This window comes from Solanum tuberosum, unplaced genomic scaffold, assembly GCF_000226075.1.
Source record: "Solanum tuberosum cultivar DM 1-3 516 R44 unplaced genomic scaffold, SolTub_3.0 scf00246, whole genome shotgun sequence".
Lineage (NCBI taxonomy): Eukaryota > Viridiplantae > Streptophyta > Magnoliopsida > Solanales > Solanaceae > Solanum > Solanum tuberosum.
In genome coordinates, this window is record NW_006239169.1 from 243,281 (window position 1) to 266,268 (window position 22,988).

A 22,988-nucleotide genomic window follows, 5' to 3' on the forward strand; every position below is an offset into this window, starting at 1 on the left:
TTTTTTTCATTTTTCTTTTATCTCTTTATTTTATTTAAACAACTTTTTTCAATTATTGAAAACATTTTTTTAAAAAAATTTATTTGTTAGAACCTGAAATTTTTAATGTTATAACTTGAAAGTCTAAATCTACTGCTATAGCTTGAAAATATTACTATAATATATGACATATATAAAATTTACACAAGAAAAAATACGTACTTGTTGGGGAGGCAATTGTATTAAATCTTATTAAAAAAAACAAATACACTTAATAATCGAGTCTTTACTACTAGGTGGTACATTTATAGATTTCTTAATCGATATATAGTTTGAGAAGAATTCACGATAATTGGTGCTTTTCAATAATTGAGTCAATTAATGGAAGTGTGCCTAAGGAATATATATATATTTTTAATATTTAAATATGATACTCTTAACATTTATTTATTTATTTGGAGAAAGGTTGAAAATGTAGAGTGAGGAGAGCCACAAGGGGAAGAGAGGCATTGAGAGAGTTTGTTTGTAAGACGTTCTACACTAGTGGTTTTGCTCTCAATTAAAAAAGGCACCCTTACCATACATACAATTAGCTCATAATCACCCCATAATCATACATATATATATGTATATAATATAATATAATACTAAGTAACTTTTTTGGTTGAAGAAAAAAAGCTAGGGAGTGTAATTAATCTTTGAAAGATTGTAATTGGAGTCTGGAGATTCTTTCATTATTGAAGGCTTAGGTTTGGATTTCTTTAATTACATAAAGGTCAAAACTACGTATCTTTATGATCTATAATCAACCAAAATATATACATACAATTTTGTATTCTCAAGAAAATGATCTTTGTATTTAGCGTATTTTTGCAATACTGCTTTTCATGCACGTTCATTTTGAGATTGTGAATCAATCCCATGGAATTTGCTAGGTGTCCTTTGAAGTCTTTGTATGAAATTCGAAAGTTGTTGCAATAGAGGAAAATTTCAAAAAAATACTGATGCAGCCATGTAACAATCAAATAGATATTATTAAAACATTTTTCAGCAAGCATCCAATCTAATACACCCATACCTGCTTCCTTCTTTGTAGTTCAATCCATGATGTTTCTTTGTAGAATAACCTGTGCAAAATGTTTTCAACGTCATTTGCTACTTTAACAATAGCATTGTTTTGTTTCTGATGTTGAGCTTTACTAGTCTTCTATGTTTTTATAGGAAGAGAAATTACAATGAAGATAAAGCGAGCAGTTGCCTTGAGGGCTATCTTTGTTGGAGGAATTGCTGTATTTTCCAAAATCAGTGGTGCTGTTAAAGCTGTAGGAGGCGTAAAAGTTGGTGTAGCTACTGCTGCTATGAGTGCTGCAGCAACTGCCATTTCAGGATCCAGGAAAGAAGCGAAAACAGCTTCTCAACAGTCTTCAAAATGATGGTCTCTACGAAGAATGGTGTAGAGCTTGTGATCTTTTTTTTCATTCAATATAATGTATATCTAAGTTATAGGTTAGTGGGGTTACTAATTGGATGGTTTCTCTAATTGATCAAGTAGGTTACACAGTTGAGTCCTGGCTCAAATTCTGTACAAATGAATGTAGGAAATTGTTGAAGCGAAAGCTTTGTAACATCATTTTGTACATCCTGTTTGGATTGGCTTAACCATAGTATCCTGGAAAGTTAAGTCAAATGGACTCATAGTATCCTGGGAATGTAGATCTGGTTTACTAATAAAGAATATTTGTGGCTTTACTGGTTCTATAACTCAAGGTTGAAAACTTTAACCACCTTTTCAACATGTATGTCAAGAGTCATTCATCAAACAATTTTAAATAAAGCAAAGGTGATTAACAAAATAGAACAAGTAATTTCTAAAAGATGAAGAACTCAAACTGCTTCCATCAATATGTAACAGTGAATAATAAATACACATCAATATGTTAACTCAAGCAAGTGAATATTCAACATCATCTCAACTAATTGAGCTCTTCAACATCTCTACCAACATTTCAGGAGGAGAAAGTTTTATGTTTCTCCCCTCGGGATTCTATGATCTCTTCAACATCATCTCAAGGAATTTACTATTAATAATATTACCGAGTGTGAAGTTAAAGAATACAAACTACTCACATATAACAGTCGACCCCCAAAGATGTTTGCTTCAAACTAGGTGCTGCACCTTTCCATTGTTTTCAGTACACATCGTCGTGTTGTTTAGTAACCAATGCACGGGAACAGTATTCAGATAATAAGATGAAGATAATCAAACATTCCAGGTTTGGCTAAGTCATGATGATGTCAGATTTGATGCACTCGTGAATTTGCAGAAGAACCACATGTGAAATCTGGATGGTCAACCGAGGTCACAAACAACTCAGCATTTGGGGCCTCTAATTCGAGAATAACCTAGATGTAAGACAAGAAATGTAATTGCATGAGAGCTTTTGGAGGCTTATTCATCTTATAACATCTACATATTAGAGGAGCCTGAAAAAATTGGTGCACCTAGACTAAAATATTAATGTGGGACAATAAAGCAGGGTTCAATTTGGAAATTCAATTGATTCTCGAAAAAAAAAGATCCAGGAATTTACTATTTTTTTGCCATCTTATTCCCGTGTCACCTTTAATCCGAGATAGAGAGAAGAAAAGCAAGATGAATTCCAGTAATTCTTAATGACATACCACGAGATTTTTTCCTTCTTGCAGGATTGGAGCAGGAACATAAAGGTTGCACTGGGGTCCAAAGGACTGCAATAGAGACAAACAGAAAATTCCATTTTGAAAATGAATTAATTTCAGGATTTTATTATCTGACCACTAAAAGAAATATTTATGAAACTACAAAAAAAAAATTACCGGCCAAAACCTTCCTAAATTAAATCCATTGATAAATGCAACCCCTTTACTCCAGCCACGAAAAGACAAAAAAGTGTCTTTTACTTCATCAACTGTAAAATGACCAGTGTAGAAAGCTGGCGCTGGATGATAATCTGCAAAAGAATGAATACTGTCACTATCCACCACTCTCACTGTGCTGAATCTTCAACTGTATGAGAACTTGCACACAAAACTCTACGTACTTCTTTTGTTTTTCAGTTTTATCTGCACAGATTTTCTAAGGTTGGTGTATGCATCTGAAATAACAGAATTATTCTTTTGATCCTCATTTAGGTTGTGAAAAGGAATTGGCAACATTTTCCACTTCTGCAACGGTTTACCATCTAAATAAACAGGAGAGAGTATACCCTGCAAATCAAGTTCAAAATTTTATACCTTTGTGATTATGAGGAAGAAGTCAGAAAAGAGAAGCGGGAAAAAATAGAAAGACAAAGCAACTTGCCAAAACTAAAAAAATGAAAGGAAGATGTGCTGAACAGCTGAAGTAGATTAACAGTACCTATAGTGGAAATGCAAAAGTTACATTATTCTTGTAAAAAATTATTTAGATGTGAGTGTGGGCATCTCCAATGGATTTGGTCAACCTACATTAGGTTCTTTGATTAGACCTACGCCCAAGATCTCTTCAACAAGTTTTGCTTATTGGGCATTTGAGTTGAGTTAAATACACACACACAAAAATATTACACTATAAATACTTGGAATTATACGAGATAATTTATGAATAAAAGATCACAAAGAATTTATACGAGCTTTAATTTAATAATGTCAATTAATTTCCAAAAACATATGTTTATATACGCAGTGATATACGTCTCAACACTCATACTCATGGCCCTATCCATATCCCCAAATCTTAAGATTTAGGTTATGACAAATCCAACTGAGATCGGCACCTGTGTCGGGTTCTCACATCCATATCCGAACAACATAGATTTTGTTACAGTTGGTTGTTTTTAATGAAAAATAGAGTTGAGTTATTTTCCATCTTTCAAGGCCTTTGTGCTGAAATTTGTAATCAATTTGGTATTTATATTAAGAAAATTATTCAGATGATAATGCACCCGATTGTTATTCAGCACCTAGCTCATCTTCTATGTCTTCCAGTGGTGTTTTGTATCTATCATCTTGTGCATATACTCCTCAACAAAATGGAGTTGCCCAATTAAAGAACAGGATATTGAAACAGATTGTACTTCACTTATTCATGGTCTATGTTAATGTTGTACACACTACAAATGTTCACCCTGGGAGTAAGGGGGATTCCACTGGCTGAGGGGGTAAGGGCTGTAACCTCTATATAAAGTCAAGGATAATTCTCACCTCATGGACTTTCAGTGTTAAGTCCAAAATCCATTTTCTTCACATATAGAACACAAAGAAAGTGTTCTCATAACTCACTCATGCAAAACTTAACATAACTCAAGTTTTTCTTAAGTAGCACAACCCATGATTGGATCATTAATGAGACAAGTTGCTTCATAGTTTATTTATACAAATGAACAAGTTTTAGAAAGTTTCCAGAATTCATGGGTAAACTGTGCCCCCAATACCTCAGATGACTATGGAAGTAAATGCAAACTATTCTGAACTAACCTTCTTGTCAAAAATGTATTGCCCATAATTTATACGCCCCATATTTTCCACCTGTAAAACAAGGGAATAACAAAGTAGCAGACAAAATAATCAGATGAGATTTGCTGTCATCATTCATTAGTAGCAAACTGAAATGTGAATTTTTTTACTGAATATGGCAATTGCTTTAGAAAATGATACAGTTTGTTCATTTTCCTTTTACCTTTTCCCTTTTTGGAGAAATGGCTCAGTTACAGAAACTATGCAGTTGTTCCTTTTCATTGAAGTTCACTTACATGTATAGGTTTGAATAGTTAATGGTATCTTTCCAAGTTATAGTAGCACAATGGACCATTTTCCCTCTATTTTCTCATTCCCCATATCCTACATCCATCATCCTCTACTTTCTCTTGTTTCCTTTTTCCTTTTCATTGTTTCGTCTCCCCTCCGCTCTTCCTCCCCCTCTCTTTAACCCATGCTGCCCCCAATTACCCTTTTCATTTATTTTAAGAGATTTCCCTCCTGTTCTTTCTCTATCAATATATCTCAAACTCTCCCACTCTGGCTGGAATCTCCTTCCACCAACGATTAGTGGAATTTCTTTGTTCATCCACTCTCCTTTTTTTTCTATTTTTTCTTTTGCTTCACAACCTCTACACATGAGGAAAAACAGAAACTGTAGAGAAAGCACAAAAGGAGAAAGGAGATCAATAGGGAAATTGGGACGAAAGAATATTATCAAGGAAAAAAAAACTACTGGGAATAGGATCCATCATAGTTATTTCTCTTAAAAGTTTCCAACAAAACAATAAAATCTTATGAAAATAGATCATTTTCCTTGATGTTTTTCTGACAAAACAAATAGGACACATTAGGGAACATGCTGAGGACACCAAGAAGGATAAGGGAGAGATGAAGAAGGGACTTTCTTCGGTCAGCTACTTTGCTGAAAACTTAAGGAGAGCCGTGCCAAAGATAGTTTCGAAGAGTTTAGGGGGGTAAATTGATTCAAGAAAAACATTTACCGAGAAAGGTGCTATAGGATGAGGAATTTTCAGGCAGTGATACTTCTCGAGGTGTGCTAGTCACCTCAAAAAGTGTGATTACAAGAAGGGAATAATTCCAAAACTCCTAAGAATTCCACTATCTATACATTGTTCTTTACACCAAAAACATAGAAAGGTAATACAATTCCATTTGCTCTTTTGTATGGAGTTTGATCTATCTTCAAAAATTCTTCCATTTCTCTCCTTCCATATATTCCAGCATATGCATGCTGGTACAGTTTTCCAACAATATGGGAATATAACAGCAGAAGAGCACCGGTTGGTATGAAAAGGAAATTCTTGCATGTATACAAACGACATTCTTACTGATCCTGTGGACTGTGTCATTGTTTTGTTTTTATATTTAGAGCACACGGAGATTATTGTGTTACAGATGATTGGATAATTTACTGATAAGAACTACTTCTTCTAACATCCTTTTAATTGTATACCCATTGTAAACCAGTTGACCCTATTTCATTACAATCCTCTAAATATGCAGAGCATTGGTTGCGGATCTGTGCTTTATTTTTCTGAAAGAAGTTGCTTAACATTTTATCAAAATCAACAAAAAATCTATCTTTGTAATTTACAGTAAAGTCCATCTCCAGAAAGGATTGCAGCATAACTCAAAACCTTTGCTAGAAATGAAGAACAGAGAGTGCTATTTACCAGTATATAAATTCTGCTATCCGAAGTACATTGAGTATGAGGAAGCCTGATTGAAGTATTTGACCATCTAGCTACAGTGCCTACGTATTTCGGATTTTCTTCATAGATATCTGAAGGGCATGAAATGAATACTTGTGCCCTGTCATGCACCTGCAAAATTATATTGAGTCATTCCTTTATAGAGTTGACACAGTGAAAAAATAAATATAAAATCCATCCAAAAATTTCCTTTCCTTCTGAAAGAATTTTTTTTTAAGTTCAGACCCAAACCCAAAGAGGTTAACACAAACATTAAGTCCACCCCTACCAATCAGCAATGATGAGCTGGCTGTCATATTACACGATGCACAAAGTGTATTGAACATATTATTCTATAGCACAAAGATACAGCTTCTTAGTAAGGAGAAGAAACTCAGGCACTACCTGTATGAATGAGACACAACGGGATAGCTCTATACTCATCAGTGAATCTCCAAAGTGGAAGTAGAAAAGAATACAGTTGTTTTAGTGAAAACCATTTACCAGTACTAATTAAATGGAAAATTTCTACCCAGCTCAAGAAAACACACACATGAAAGAAGGCTTTCCAGTGATATGACAAAACCACTTACCTTTGGTATGAATAACAAACTTCCATTAGCTTTTGCTTTGTAATCAGAAACATAAAGCATGAAGCCAAACATCTGAACAAGCAAAAACATTGAAAGAGGTGGATGATATCTTACAGGCACTCAACAAACTCAGAACTATGGATAATGCATCCAATGACAGGAGTGTTTTATACCTGGCCCAAAGACTCCATTGCAAGTGGGTTTTCAGATTCAGTGACACCATCAAAGTATGTGGTATCAACTATGCTAAACAACGATTTAGTCTTCTGCAACTTAATAAGTCCATATGCTTTCTTTTCAGTATTGGAAGGAACTGAAGGAAGAGGTGCTGCAGTATATTTAGCAATCACCCTTCGAAGAGCTGAAAGTTGATAAATGGTAGATAATTAGGTAGCTAACAGAAGATTTTCTTTAAATAAAAGTTGGAAATAGAAAAAATAATATCTCATAGAAGATCAGCAAATTATTTTACATTAAAAAATTGCATTGCATTAAAGTGATGTTTTCTAGGCATAAGGGATATTTAGTTGGTGTCTACTTCAAATTTAAAAAACAAAAGTTAAAGCTGCAATGAGCCCAAAAACTCTTCTTGGACCAGTTTACACACACTAAGACTATTCCACTGGGTACTAGTTTCCTCCTACCAACACAAGTAGCTTAGGCGGATGGGAAGATATCACTTAACACTTTTTGCCTATGTTAGGATTTGAACCCAAGTATATATTGGTTTCATCCCACTTCATTGACCACTAGGCCACACCCTTGGGTGCCAATGGACCCAAATATTCTAAACAGACATCAAATTCCTTTCTTTTCCTTGTTAGCTCTAAACAATGTTCTAAGAAATTTCTGCTTCAGACTGTATGAGTCTTCTCATAAGTGACACGCATGCTTGGTTGTTCTCTGTTGCAGTGTATGACAATAGGAACATATTCCATACTTCTCCTACAAATTCATAGTCTAACACGGAGAGATTCTTCATCTTTCTCCTATCCTACACTGGATGCAAAGAAATATTTCTTTTTAAATTGTCTAGGCCCTTGGTTGTTACGCTATTAAGAGGAAACAATTGATGAGATATAAAATAATTTGATCATTTGAGAGAACAGAGATAGTCATCATTCAATTTCCATGATAGTGTTTCTTCCTTCTAAGGGAAAAGAAAAAACAAAAGAATAGAAAAAAAAGTCCCAAACTGAAAAGTGAAAATCTCTTACACCCCTTTAATCCTCTAATCTAGTAAAATTCCAGTCATCCACCAGTGCAAAATTAATTCCATGGAAAGGGACAAGCAGAAAACAAACAAAACATAAACTTCAAAAACACATTAGGCCAATTAGCAGTAAAGTAAGAACTGGTAATATATAATATACAGGTTGCTCCATGACCCAATGGTTTAACCATTGGTACAATTTCAGAGAAATGTTCCCATAATAAGTTAAAAGATGACAAAGAAAAAAACTTTCTCATGATAAATTAAAGCAGGAGTACACGTATATACTCAGATTAGTACACCTTGATATTTTGGATTGTCTATATCTCCAGATTCTTTGATAGGTGCATCCTGAACAAGATGGTTTTCAGTTTGATTATGATAGAGCAACAAACTTTAACCCAAAAATATTGGAAACTTCCTCACATAATCATAGGATGTAAGATCAGGCTTGTAATCAGTCTCATCTGCACCAGTATTTGCACCACTATAGAACCCGAAATTTGTTCCACCATGTGCCATCTAGGAGAAAAAGTATTAATTAGCATGGTATCAAAAAATGGTATGTCACTATAGTAAAAGAAGAATTAAACTCACGTAGAGCACAGCTGATCCATTTTTTGACAAGATCCTTTCTAAGTAAGATGCTGTAACAGTTGCATCAGTATTTGCAATATGCTCTCCCCAGTGCGTGAGCCAACCAGTGTAGAACTCCCTAGAAACCAAACTTATCAACATCATCTGTAGCATCTGATGAGAGATAGAAAAGGAACAAACAAAAAGACACTAACGTTGAAAGCGGTGGTGATTTCCCTGGTGCATTGAACTCTTTCTGCAACTTAAAATTGGGCCATGGATCATCTCCCGTTGAAAAATCGACAGCTAAAATTAAGAATCCATGATTAGAACAGAGCCAGACAACCAACCAAGAAACTTCCAAAGAGAAAATAACACATTATGAAGGCAGACAAATTTTCTAAAATATATTTGCCAATTAAAGTATCCTCGCGTAATTGTTTGAGGAGGCTACATAATATCCTACTTTTTTTTATCAATTTAATTATCAAATAGATATTATCACGTGCACAAGCCACATTGATCGAAGTGGTAGCACCTTTACTTGGTTTGAATTAGTAAGTTTTACAGGTTGTTATTAACTGCTACCTGAAAAGACAGCATCTCCAGGAATAGTCCCTTTGTTAAGATTTTCTCTTGAACCTCCATCGGTCGTATATCTGTTAACCATCAGGTAGTCAATATAATAAACTCCAGAACAAAAACAGAGGTAAGGTATAATATATAGAAACCGAGCCGTAAAAGATATTTCCTGTATCAAGCATGTTCAGGGAAGAAGTGACATTAAATTCAGGGAGAAATCAGACACACACACACACGCAACAACAACATACCTAGTTTAACCCCACAAGTGGTTTTTGGGGAGGGTAGCGTGTACGCAGATACACACACATGGAAAGAAAAAATTTGAAAGGCTAGCACCAAGCAACTTTATTACACTTCTGCCAAAGTTTAAGTCAAAAGAGAGGAAATAACCAAGATGAGTTGATTTTTGAATTTTTTGATTCCTAGTAAGTTGACCTTCTGTAATTGTAAATATTAATAGAAGCACCAGTTGGTGCTGATGAATATAATGTTACCTTTCTCACAAAAAAAAAAAAGAAGAAGAGAGGAAACAACCAAGTGCATGACATAGACTTACAGAATAACATCATCTCCAAGGTGTCTGCGGGCTATCCTCACTAAGTGATGCAGGTAGGCCTTGTCATCTCCGTATGAACCAAATTCATTTTCTATCTGTCCCATTTTCACCATTCAGTGTAATCAACATCTATTGGCTTATACAAAAGCTGAAACATGGTAGAAAGCAAATCATGGAATGCCAAGTACTCCGTCATGTGATATAATTAAAGTACATACCCTTCATATCTCCTCTGTGGATTTTAATAATGAAACTTAAACCTATCATTTACTCATATTGTTACTCGAAAATTAAGGTCCAATGTGACACATGGGTTTTTAAATCTACCACTTACTAAGACAAGCAATGGGGTTTCGGATATTTGGCAGAATACATGTCATATTTTAGCTCTGTAGATTCCAACTTTGCCAAAACAATGTTTCATTATAGGAGACTAACACAATTCCAAGAGACTGTAAAAGGCATTCCATATCCATTTATGCTTGACTATTAACATATTCAGGCTCCAATGATCCTTGATCAATGTCAAAGTGAGATATTTCGCTGGGCAGATCATAGCAATTACAGATAACAGATCATATTTGGTCAGAACTTACAGCACCTAGCTTTACTGTTACATTTTGCTATAACCTATCATCCTAGATGTGGAGTTGCATTTAACTGGATTAGTAGCTAGGTTATATTGAAGTCTGCTTTATGAAGTTCAATTCACCTGAACCATTATAATAGGGCCGCCATTTTTGTAAGCATAAGAGACTATCTTCGGCAGCAAATTTCCCCACCATCTTCCAACCTGTATCAATATATAAGTAAGTAAATATCACTAAAATGAGCAAATGAAGCAGAAAATGCAAAAAAGTTGCCATTTTGTTCTTTCCTTTTTTTAATTATAAGAAAGGTAAAGTGCATGGCCTAGTTTACGAGCTTACTAAATGCTGATGAAAAGCTACTCTATATTGATAGCTCTAAGGCGGCAAAAGCAATTATGGAAGTTGTTTGGTGACACGATTGTACACTTGGAATCCCTTGGACAATGCATAGTTCATCCCAACAAGAGTGTGAGCTCCTATACAAGACTAATCTGGTCAGAATTTGACTTGTGTATGTGGGATTTTGAATCTCTTGTGCAGCATATAAGACCACAAAGAAATTCATAACCAACTAAATCAATTGAAATGAGTCGTATTAGAAAACATACCAAATTAATGAAAGCAGGATCTGATGATCTAAGTCTTACAGCAGGTTCAATGGCAAGTAACCAAGCAGGGAAACCCCCAAAATCCCACTCTGCAGCAAGAAGTAAAAAATATTCTAGCATAAAAAACATCATAAACATTTCCAAAAGATAAGCTCATGCAGCAAAATATGGAAAAAGTAAAACAATGATATCCAATAATTATCTCCTTATTATGTAAGTCATATGGACAAGCTTACTAAAGTTATACATGAGAACATGCACACATTTGATTAGAAAGTTCAGTAGAGATAATTGTAATAGCTAATTAACAAGAAAGACACGTTGCCAATTCACCTGTAGAATGAAGTAGGTACAATATGATTTTTGATGTCCATCCATACAAAGGATGATTTCTCCTTGAACCTTTTGTCTGTAAGTATTATCTCCTTAAGCCTTTTATGGTCTATATGAATTAAGGATATTAGAGGCCCTTTGACAGATTAGAGAACCCTTTCGAGAAGATCTAGAGTTTATCTTTTCCTCATCTTTTCTTCATCCAGATTTTTTTCGATTTGTAAAGGCGTACTACAGAATTTTGCTACTTAGTTAAAGATACTTGCAAATTTTGAGCTGTGCATAGTTTTTTCCTGGGTAATTGTATAGAAAATGGTAAAAGAACTCTCTAGACCTACTGCGGCAGTATATAAACACAGATTTTACACTTCCCTATACTCAAAAAAAATTAACACTCTACGAACTAACATTGACAAAGAAAAATTTTACCGGTTCCCTATACTCAAAAGAGTTAACAATTTACGAACTTACATAGACTTACTGAGATATTCACTCTTACACAGAGAAGAGGTTTATTTTTTCCGAATGAACTTTATGGATCTCAGTCCTTCCTCCAACATTTCACAAGTGAAACAACTTACAGCTACTACAATTATAATTTATCGGAACTGAGGTTATATTCAATTAGATGACGGGGGATGAACTTTAGGAAAAACTTTATTCACAAGTGACTAGATATCTTCAAAGTTGTAGAAGTCGTGGCTAACCTGCACAAATATAAGGCCCAACTCGGAGCATCACCAGGAGATCCAATTTCTGACATAGATTGAGGAATGAAAAGATATCTGCTATTCCTTTAAAAACAAGTTGACCTTCCCTTGGTTCGTGCAAATTCCATGGGACATATGTTTGAATGGTATTCAAGCCTAATGCCTTTGCTCTCAGCAGTCGATCTTCCCAGTACTAAAGCGAGTATTTATACATCAATATGTCAATTCAAATTGATATTACCAAGCTACAAAATAGAACATAACTTACAGATAAAAGAAACAAGATCAAAAAAGAAACTTCATTTGTCAGCTTTCACCACTCTTTGAAGGACTTAAAATCGGAAGTTTGATTTTCAACTTAATGTACGCCCATGAACTATCACCACAAGTTTTGTCAACATGTTTGATGTACCACAACAGGAGCAACTTAGAAAGGCATTTATGGTGTTGTTTTCATAGGTAACTTGCACAACACTATAATGGATTCAAAGGACATTTAAATGGAAAGAACATAATTCCTTTTAGATGAGACAACTTGTCAAATTTCACGTAAGAGAAATTCTGTATGCATGACTGTCATCATGGCATCTACTCCCTCTGCTTCAATTTATGTGGCAGAGTTTCACATGGCATGGAGTTTAAGAAAGACGGCTTTTGACATTTGTGGTCTAAAACAAGCCTAGACATTTGTGTGACTATAAATCATCTCATTAAGGGTAAACTAAGAAGATTATTTGTTCCAAATAAGGAAATATGGTATTCTTTTTGGGACACATTAAGGAAGGTATGCCACATAAATTGGGACGAAGAGACTATATGATTTATGCAGAATCTGCACCAAATGAAATTATTTACTCGAGACAGAGACAGATTACTTCAGTACTAGTGTTACCTTTCAATCATCATTTTCCTAACATAGAGTTCATCAAGAACATATGAAGTTAGCTATCAATTAAGTTTCGTTCACTTCAAAGGAGCACTCTAACTTTTACATCTGTGTGTGCGTGCGTGTTTCAACAAGATTATACACTATGATCAGAAGTATTAAGCTATAAATATAAAACTCATGGACTGTAGTACCTCTGGAAGAACCCGAAAATAGTGCAAGTCCCCGCCAATGATCTGAAAAGGCTTTCCATCTTTCCAGAACATGTCATCCGCAATCTCAAATTTGTTCTTATCACCCTGCCAATTTAAAGAAGCATGCAACTTCTGAATGAGCGTTCTAGCAGAATATACAAATGAAGTACAATTAATCGATCAGCTATACCTCAATCCTAAACAACTCCAGACAGACCTTGTATCCTTTCCACTCTTAAAATTCATCTTAATTAGACTATTTTTATACTGATCATTAACCTACTTCAACACACTGAATATACAAATTAAGTGCAATTGTTCAATCAGCTACACCTCAATCTTAAACTAGTCCAGATAGACCTTGTATCCGTTCTGCTCTACAAAAAATCATCAGAATTAGACTATTTTTATGCTTATCCTTAAACTAAATATACAAATTAAGTGCAATTGATCAATCAGCTACACCTCAATCCTAAACTACTCCAGACAGACCTTGTACCTTCTGCTCAATAAAATTCATCAGAATCAAACTATTTTTATGCTGATCCTTAACCCACTACTACACTGAATAATCCAAATTAACTCAAATAAAAACTACTACTCCTAATAAGTCTATTCAAGCTCATTTGTAGATAATCAAAATTTCAACCAAAAGTAGTGGTACTCTTCTCTAAGTTTTCTTAAAAACTTGAATTAGGTACTTAATAAAGCAGAAAAACTTCACAATCATACCATAAAATTAAGTCCGGCGATGTCGGAACGGGAAGAAGGAGACGAGAGAGAAGGAAGCGGAGCAAAGGCAGGTGCGAAAGTTCCGAATGCTAAGAGAGCTAAGAGGAGCATGAAGATCGTCGTTACGACGCGTTGTTTTTTCACCATTGCCGCCGCTCTGAATCTCAATCCCACTGCTCGGGAACTGGAAATGCCGTTTTTCTTCAGTGCTGTAGTCATTGAAAGTTAAAGAGTCATCTTTGGTGCTGTGCGTTAGGTAAGAAGGAATGATTTATGATTTGTAGTAAATGGTGGTCAACGTAAAAGTTGATTAGTGTATTCCCTCTATTCTATCTAAATTTTTTTTTTTAGTTTATCCAAAATAAATTAATTTTAAATTAATTTTTTTTATTTTTAATATGATAATTAAAGTTACACAAAAATTTATAGATCATTTTATATTCTTAAGTTTTAAATTTTTCTTTTTAAGAAAAGTTAGTATTATATTTAGACGGAAGAAGTAATAAGAAAAATCAAGTAAATTTATCACAAAAGTAACCTAATTTGTAGGTTAATTTAAACTTTCTCTAGTTCATAATAATTGAATTTTTGAGCCGTTCAAAATAAGTTAATTGTTTAATGTTCAAGAAAGTTGTTGAAAATTTCTTCTATTTTTGTCCTTCAATTATATATTTTAGATGATAAATTTGGGAGAGTTAATTATTCATATTTATGATTTTACGTTTTCTATTTTCAAAAATAGTTTGAAAATAAACAAAAGGAAAAAAATGGAAAATGATATTCATTTTATTGTAATTTTTTCTCAAAACTTACCTGCACCGCCGCATCGGAGATAAAAGATGCTATCATTAATAAATTTATACATGATATTTTTTAAAATAATTTTTTGAAAAAGTAAAAAAAATGGAATTATTCATGTAACCTTGTTTGATCTTAAATGTAACATTCCGATTTTTCAAAACGTCTAAATTAACTCGTACTTTCGTGGAAAGACAAAGAGGGTGAGTAATACATTAAGAATGATGTGGTATGTCATATTTTAAGTGTTCAAGAATTGTATCTCAAGTTTTGATATAAGGTAAGTCGCAAAATAAAAGTTGACGAAAGTTATCGTAAGTTCCTTTTTAAAGATTTCTCTGAAATCTGGGTCAAATGCCTCGGAAGTTTTCTCCCAATCTATAAAGAGTTATGGGGCCCACGAACCATTAAATCAAAGGTCTACGAGTCTAGTTTCCAACGCAACAAACGGTTTGTTCATTCGACTTCAGAATAGAGAGATATTCGCATTTTTGCGAGACTGCGCAAGCGCCACGTGAGGTGGGTCCCCTAAGTCGGTGGAAGCTTATAAGATAGCATCTTATTCATTTTTCTTCATTCAAACTCGTAAGAAACCCACGAAATAAGAGAAATTCTCCTCAAATCATCCTTGTGTGTTTATAATCTCTTCTTGGCTCCTTATCGAAAATTGCCCTACTTCGCGAGTTCGTCGTTTTGGTATAGTTTTCATGGTGAATTGATCGGTGTAGCTCCGTGGAGGCTGTGGCAGCAGAGTTTTTTTCCAGTGGTTTGATTTTATTTAAGTGTTCTGGGAGTGTAAAGAAGGTAGGAACCATCTTTTATTAGTTTATGGATACCTTAGGTCTTGGATAGTAATTTACGATAGGAATCCGTATCGATTGTCGTAGTAATTCTTGTCCTTAATTACTAATTGATTTTACCTTCTTTTTTAGTGTTGTAGTGGTGCGGACAGAGGTATTTTCAGCATAAATTATAAAGGAAAAGGTATGTTAAGGCTATTCCATTCGTTCGACATATTTCCTTAGAGGTTGGGAGTGACATAGTAGGGTAGTTAATGTTGGTGATCTTGTAGATGTAATTGTGAATGGTTGGCTGATTGAGTGGTTATAAACCCTTATTATAGGGACTAATAATCTATTAAGAATGTCCCTTAGTTAGGAACGACTTGGAAACAATATATATATATATATATATTGTTTATAGCTAAATTGCTCACCTTTAGCTTATTCAATTGTTTGTTGTCGCCCTTGGGGCTATTGTAGTTAGCTGTTGAGCTATGAATAGCCTATGGTGGGGCTATGATGTTGTCTAATAGGACTATGTTATTGCCTAAGAGTGCTAGTGTTGCCCACAGGGATATATTGATGCCAAAGAGTGTTATGTGTTGCCTACGGGGCTATTTTGACGCCAAAAAGGGCTATGTGTTGCCTACAGGGCTATGTCATGCAAAAGAGGGCTATGTGCAGCCCACAGAGCTATGATGTTGCCTAAGAAGTCTATGCGCTGCCTACGGGGATATATCATTGCCAAAAAGGGCAATGTGACTTCTTACAAAGGCAAGGGGCTACCGATAAGGTTATGTAGATTGGTTTGGCACCTTCTGGGCTTATGGGGGTCTAGGTAGGTGGTATGTTGTTTGTACCTATCGAGCTTATGGGGTCTTGGTTAGGTTGTTGTTTGATCATTATTGTATTTTTTAGATTCAGTGGGTTAGCATGCTTATCTAAATTTGATTTCCTTACCTGATTGCGTTTGGTATATTATGATACTTACTCATTTAGTCTATAGTCTTTCATACTCTGTACATTATTTTTTACTGACTCCCCATTGCATGGGGGCGCTGCATTCATGTATGCATGACCCGACAGATGACCCAATAGACCTCCTTAAAAGCAGGATTGACTTCTATTTAATTAGCTAGCCCCTTTCCTCTGGAGCTGCCAGAGTTGGGAGGTTTGTTAGCTTTTGTTGTATATATTTTTATGGGTAGACTGGGGCCTTGTCCCACCAATCTTTACTACTCTTAGAGGCTTGCAGACTAGTGTGTGGGATGAACATCTACGTTATGGCCATGTTGGCCTAGTTTGTTGGTTTGCTGATGTTTGTTAGCTGTTTGATGTATTGTATTGATATATAACTGTTTTTAGTTTCGCTATAGAGATCATGGTGGCCTCGACGGCCCAATCAGGACTTCTGTGCTAGTTGGCTATTTCTTTATATGAACTATTGGGAGTAGCGGTTTCTTTTATAGATCTGTTGACAGGGGTCTTGCCGGCCGAAAGCTTAATTTTAAGCCGAGATATACTTGTTTGTTTTCTTGATTACGTGTGGCTTCCATGCGCTACTAACAAATGATTCAGCAGGATCAGCTCGGGCCTGAGTTCTGGCATTAGGAGCCAGTTGCTCCCCTTGAGTTTGGGGAGTGACAAACTTGTTATTACAGTAATGTCGTATCCAAGGGAGTCTGCAGGCCGTGTCTAGTAGAGTCTTGTTTATAAATGTGTTGTGCACCACATTCGATAAGCAAGAAGCTACCGAGCATATTAGAATTACTATCCTTCTTTTGCTCACCTCATGCTATAGAGCGGTGTCTTAAGGGTTGAGATTTCTGGCTTATAATTGATATTTGTATGCAGATAGAGATGGCTAACACCAGATAGACCACAGTTAGCCAGGGGCTAGATATAGGTACGGGTGAGGCACTGGTAAGGTACCACAGGTGGAGGTAGCTCATTGTGAGACCCAGGGGGATACATCTTCTCAGCCCCAATAGCTTCTCTACTGCTTTAGGAGCCTCCGAGGGCTACACGACCCCGACTCCACCAGTAATATCATATCTAGTTCCTCTTATTCCATCTGATTAGGATTTCAAGAGTGTAGTATGTATGTTAGCACAGTTAGTAGCTACACAACACCAACCAGTTGCGCCAGATGTTGTCGGACCTTCTGAAGGGACCGGAAGTTTAAGAGTTCGTGAATTTCTTGCCTTGAATCCTCCACAGTTTACAAGGATAAATCGCAGAGAGGACCCTCAACACTTTGTTGATCAGCTTCATAGGATCTTCAAAGTCATGCATGCCTCAGCGACTGAGTCAGTTGAGTTAACAGTATTTCAATGTTGCAGTATTTTGGTACGAAAGCTGGGAGAGATCTAGGGGAAAAGATGCATCTCTACCCACTTAGGATAGCTTTGCAGAAGCTTTCATAGATCACTATTTGCCTCGAGAGATTAGGGATGGCCGGGTGGACCAGTTTTTGAACCTTTGACAGGGCAGCATGAGTGTCCGAGAGTACGGGCTGAGATTTGATTAATTGGCTAGATATGCACCAGCATTTGTTGATACGATGCACGACAGAGTGCGTAGATTTGTGGGAGGGCTTGACTCAGACTATATCGACGTTTGTTCTACTGCTGCACTAAATGATAATATGGATATCTCATAAATTCAGGCCTTTGCACAAGGCATAGAGGACCGTCGACATCTACAGTATATGACTGAGAGGGTCGATAGAGAGAGATAGAAGAAGGATTGGCCCGCTGGTTCACATGGAGATTTTCAGGGTGGTCCAGACCTCGATATTCTAATAGGCCACCTAGACCTCTACCACAGCAGTTCCAGGGTAGTAGATTTGATCGTCAGGGACAGTCAGGCCCTGGTGAGGGTTCACGAGCATCAGGCTCTCAACATCAAAGAGGCTCAGGCAAGGCTAGGACAGCACCGCCGCGTTGCGCTACTTACGGTAGGATGCATTTTGGGAGGTGCAGGTAGGGTTCCACAAATTGTTATTCTTGTGGACAGCAGGGGTATGTGTGGAGGAATTGCCCGATCATAGGTCAGTCGATCGTGTCAGTAATAGGTTCCTTTTCATCAGCACAACCTATAGGGCGTGGACCCCAGACTTCAGTAGGTAGAGGCAGAGGCAGAGAGGGAGCATCTAGTTCTGATAGTGGCCAGAACCGTACATATTCACTAGTCGGCCGACAAGTCTCAGTGTCATCACCAGATATTGTGACAGGTGCATTAATTGTTTGCTCTCATTGTGTTTATGCTTTGATAGATCCTAGATCTACTCTATCTTATGTTATCTCATTTATTGCGGGGAAGTTATGTATAGTCGCAGAGTCATTAGATTGACCCTTTACTGTATCCACACCAGTTGGTGAGTCTATTATTTCCAGGAGAGTCTATCGAGGTTGCACGGTAGAAATTATTGACCGTTAGACCTCTATAGACCTGGTAGAGTTAAAGATGGTCGATTTTGATGTCATTATGGGTATGGACTGGTTAACATCTTGTTATGCTAATGTTGAGTGTCAGACAAAGATTGTTAGATTCCACTTTCCAAGAGAAGCAGTTCTGGAATGGAAAAACGATATTGCAACGCCGAAAGGTAGGTTTATTCCCTATCTTAAGACGAGGAGGATGATCACTAAGGGTTGTATTTATCATTTTGTTCGCGTTCATAATATAGATGCAGAACCACCGACTCTTCAGTCTATTCTGGTAGTTAATGAGTTTCTAGATGTATTTCAAAATAAGCTCCCTAGTATCCTTCCAGAACGAGAAATTAATTTTGCTATCAATATGCTACCAGGTACGCAACCCATATTTATCCCTTCTTATAAAATGGATCCTTCTGAGCTAAAAGAGTTGAACGATTAGCTGAAACACTTGCTGGATAAAGGCTTTATTAGACCTAGTGCTTCACTATGAGGTGCGCCAGTGTTATTCATGAGGAAGAAATATGACAAACTAAGAATGTGTATCGATTATCGACAAATGAAAAAGGCAATGATAAAGAATGAGTATCTCCTTCCGAGGATCGATAACTTGTTTGATTAGTTACAAGGTGTTAAGTACTTCTCAAAGATTGATTTAAGATCAGGGTACCACCCAACTTTTCAAAACGTCTAAATTAACTCGTACCTTCGTGGAAAGACAAAGAGGGTGAGTAATACATTAAGAATGATGTGGTATGTCATATTTTAAGTGTGCAAGGGTTGTATCTCAAGTTTTGATGTAAGGTAAGTCGCAAAATAAAAGTTGGCGAAAGTTATCGTAAGTTTCTTTTTAAAGATTTCTCTGAAATTTGGATCAAATGTCTCGGAAGTTTTCTCCCAATCTATAAAGAGTTATGGGGCCCACGACCCATTAAATCAAAGTCTAGTTTCCAACGCAGCAAACGTTTTGTTCATATGACTTCAGAATAAGAGATATTCGCGTTTTCGCGAGACTGCGCAAGCAGGCACATGAGGTGGGTCCCCTAAGTCGGTGGACGCTTATAAGATAGCATCTTCTTTATTTTTCTTCATTCAAACTCGTAAGAAACCCACGAAAATCAGAGGAATTTTCCTCAAATCATCATTGTGTGTTTATAATCTCTTCTTGGTTCCTTATCGAAAACTGCCCTACTTTGCTAGCTCGTCATTTTGGTATAGTTTTCATTATGAATTAATCGGTGTAGCTCCATGGAGGTTGTGGCAGTAGAGTTTTTTCAGTGGTTTGATTTTATTTAACTGTTCTGGGAGTGTAAAGAAAGGTATGAACCATCTTTTATTAGTTTATGGATACCTTAGGTCTTGGATAATAATTTACTATAGAAATCCGTATCAATTGTCGTAGTAATTCTTGTCATTAATTACTGATTGATTTTACCTTTTTTTTAGTGTTGTAGTGATGCGAACAAAGGTATTTTCAGCATAAATTATAAAGGAAAAGGTATGTTAAGGCTATTCCTTTCGTTCGGCATATTTCCTAGGAGCTTGGGAGTGAAATAGTAGGGTAGTTAATGTTGGTGATCTTGTAGATGTAATTGTGAATGGTTGGTTGATTGAGTGGTTATAAACAGTAATTATAGGAACTAATAATTTGTTAAGAATGTCCCTGAGTTAGGAACGACTTGGAAACTATATATATATACACATTGTTTATAGTTAAATTGCTCACCTTTAGCTTATTCAATTGTTTGTAGTCACCCTTGGGGATATTGTGGTTAGTTATTGAGCTATGAATAGCCTATGAGGGCTATAATGTTGTCTAATAGGACTATGTTATTGCCTATGAGGGCTAGTGTTGCCCACGGGGCTATATTGATGCCAAAGAGTGTTATGTGTTGCCTACAGTGCTATTTTGACGCCTAAGAGGTCTATGTGTTGCCTACAAGGTTATGTCATGCACAAGAGGGCTACGTGCTGCCCACAGAGCTATGATGTTGCCTAAGAGGTCTATGCGCTGCCTACGGGGATATATCGTTGCCAAAAAGGGTAATATGAATTCTTACAGAGACAAGGGGCTACCGATAGGGTTATGTAGATTGATTTGGCACCTTCTGGGTTTTTGGGGTCTAGGTAGGTGGTATGTTGTTTGTACCTACCGAGCTTATGAGGGCTTGGTTAAGTTGATGTTTGATCATTATTGTATTTTTTAGATTTAGTAATGGGTTAGCATGCTTATCTAAATTTGATTTCCTTACCTGATTCCTTTTGGTATATTGTGATACTTACTCATTTAGTATATGGCCTTTCATACTCGGTACATTATATTGTCCCATTGCCTGGGGGCGCTGCATTCATATATGCAGGACCGGACAGATGACTCAGTAGACCTCCTCAGCAGTAGGATTGACTTCTATCTTGTTGGCTAGCCCCTTTCCTCCGGAGCTGCCAGAGTTGGGAGGTTTGTTAGCTTTTATTGTATATATTTTTATGGGTAGGCTGAGGACCTGTCTCTTCAATCTTTACTACTCTTAGAGGCTTGCAGACTACTGTGTGGGTTGAACATCTACGCTATGGCCATGCTGGCCTAGTTTGTTGCTTTGCTGATGCTTGCTAGCTGTTTGATGTATTGTATTGATATATACCTGCTTTCAGTTTCGCTATAGAGATCATGGTGGCCTCAACGGCCCAATCAGGACTTTTTTGTAGTTGGCTATTTCTTTATATGAACTCTTGGGAGTAGCTGTTTCTTTTATAGATCTGTTGACTGGGGACTTGCCGGCCGACGGTTTAATTTTAAGCTAAAATATACTTGTTTGTTTTCTTGATTGCGTGTGGCTTCCATGCGCTAGTAGCAAATGGTTCAGCAGGGTCGGCTCGGGCCTGAGTTCTGGCATTAGGAGCCAGTTGAACCCCTTGAGTTTGGGGTGTGATAAACTTGGTATCAGAGCAACGCCGTATCCTTGGGAGTCTATAGGCTGTGTCTAGTAGAGTCTTGTTTATAAATGTGTTGTGCACCACATTCAATAAGCAAGAAGCTATCGGGCATGTTAGAATTAGTATCCTTCTTTTTCTCACCTCGTGCTATAAAGCGGTGTCTTAAGGGTTGATGTTTCTGGCTTATAATTGATATTTGTATGCATATAGTGATGGCTGACACCAGATAGACCACAGCTAGCCAAGGTCTAGATATAGCCCAGGTGAGGGCACTAGCAAGGAACCACAGGTGGAGGTAGCCCGTTGTGAGACCTATGATGATACATCTTCTCATCCCCTTATAGCTTTTCCACCGCTTCAGGAGCCTCCGAGGGCTACAGGACCCTCGACTCCACCAACAGTACCACATCTAGTTCATCTTATTCCATCTGACCAGGATTTCAAGAGTGCAGTATGTATGTTAGCACAGTTAGTAGCTGCACAACACCAACCAGATGCGCTAGATGTTGCCGGACCTTCTGACGGGCCCGGAAGTTTGAGAGTTCGTGAATTTCTTGCCTTGAATCCTCTAAAATTTACAGGGACAAATCACAGAGAGGACCCTCAGCACTTTGTTGATTAGCTTCATAGGATATTCAGAGTCATCCATACCTCAACGACTGAGTCAGTTGAGTTAGCTGCATTTCTATGTTGCAGTATTTTGGTACGAAAGCTGGGAGAGATCTAGGGGAAAAGATGCATCTCTACCCACTTGGGATAGCTTTGCAGAAGCTTTCATAGATCACTATTTACCTCGAAAGATTAAGGATGGCTGGGTGGACCAGTTTCTGAACCTCTGACAGAGCAGCATGAGTGTCCGAGAGTACGGGCTGAGATTTGATTAATTGGCTAGATATGCACCAGTATTTGTTGATACGATACATGACAAGGTGCGTAGATTTGTGGTAGGGCTTGACTCAGACTATATCGACGCTTGTTCTACTACTGCACTAAATAATAATATGGATATCTCGCAAATTCAGGCCTTTGCACAAGGCATAGAGGATCGCCGACATCTACAGTGTATGACTAAGAGGGTCGATAGAGAGAGACAGAAGAGGGATAGGCCTGCTGGTTCACATGGTGATTTTCAAGGTGGTCCAGACCTCGATATTCTAGTAGACCACCTAAACCTCCACCACAGCAGTTCCAGGGTAGTAGATTTGATCGTCAGGGACAGTCAGGCCCAGGTGAGGATTCACGAGCATCAGGCTCTCAGCAGCAAAGAGTCTCA

At 36.9% G+C, this 22,988-nt stretch overlaps 1 protein-coding gene across 3 annotated transcripts; it reads right to left on the minus strand.

Moving 5' to 3' along the window:
• Positions 1-1,855: 1,855 nt before the first annotated feature.
• Positions 1,856-14,026, minus strand: LOC102586853 (beta-galactosidase 17). Of its 3 annotated transcripts, XM_006357317.2 has the most exons (19): positions 13,765-14,026; positions 13,033-13,137; positions 11,950-12,145; positions 10,910-10,998; positions 10,424-10,504; positions 9,712-9,806; positions 9,159-9,229; positions 8,786-8,876; positions 8,592-8,709; positions 8,421-8,516; positions 8,297-8,345; positions 6,955-7,142; positions 6,782-6,853; positions 6,171-6,320; positions 4,474-4,524; positions 3,060-3,225; positions 2,836-2,969; positions 2,662-2,727; positions 1,856-2,382 (listed from the first exon to the last, which is right to left on the minus strand). In XM_006357317.2, exons 1-19 carry the CDS (start codon positions 13,981-13,983, stop codon positions 2,275-2,277), a joined length of 2,145 nt encoding a protein of 714 aa, XP_006357379.1. In that variant the 5' UTR covers positions 13,984-14,026; the 3' UTR covers positions 1,856-2,274. The 3 variants fall into 3 exon arrangements, 2 of the variants coding, with proteins under 2 accessions (XP_006357379.1, XP_015168902.1); XR_001474742.1 differs by lacking the exons at positions 1,856-2,382; positions 3,060-3,225; XM_015313416.1 differs by lacking the exons at positions 1,856-2,382; positions 2,662-2,727; positions 2,836-2,969 and adding an exon at positions 3,377-3,461 and having other exon boundaries at positions 3,150-3,225.
• Between the last annotated feature and the right edge of the window lie 8,962 nt (positions 14,027-22,988).

Excerpts from the sequence above, each read along its gene's own strand:
- LOC102586853 (XM_006357317.2), bottom strand. The coding sequence starts at position 13,983 with ATGACTACAGCACTGAAGAAAAACGGCATTTCCAGTTCCCGAGCAGTG. Across the intron at positions 10,999-11,949 it reads TGGGCCTTATATTTGTGCAG|AGTGGGATTTTGGGGGTTTC; the intron begins GTTAGCCACGAC and ends TTCTTGCTGCAG. Across the intron at positions 8,877-9,158 it reads TGGAGATGCTGTCTTTTCAG|CTGTCGATTTTTCAACGGGA; the intron begins GTAGCAGTTAAT and ends TCTTAATTTTAG.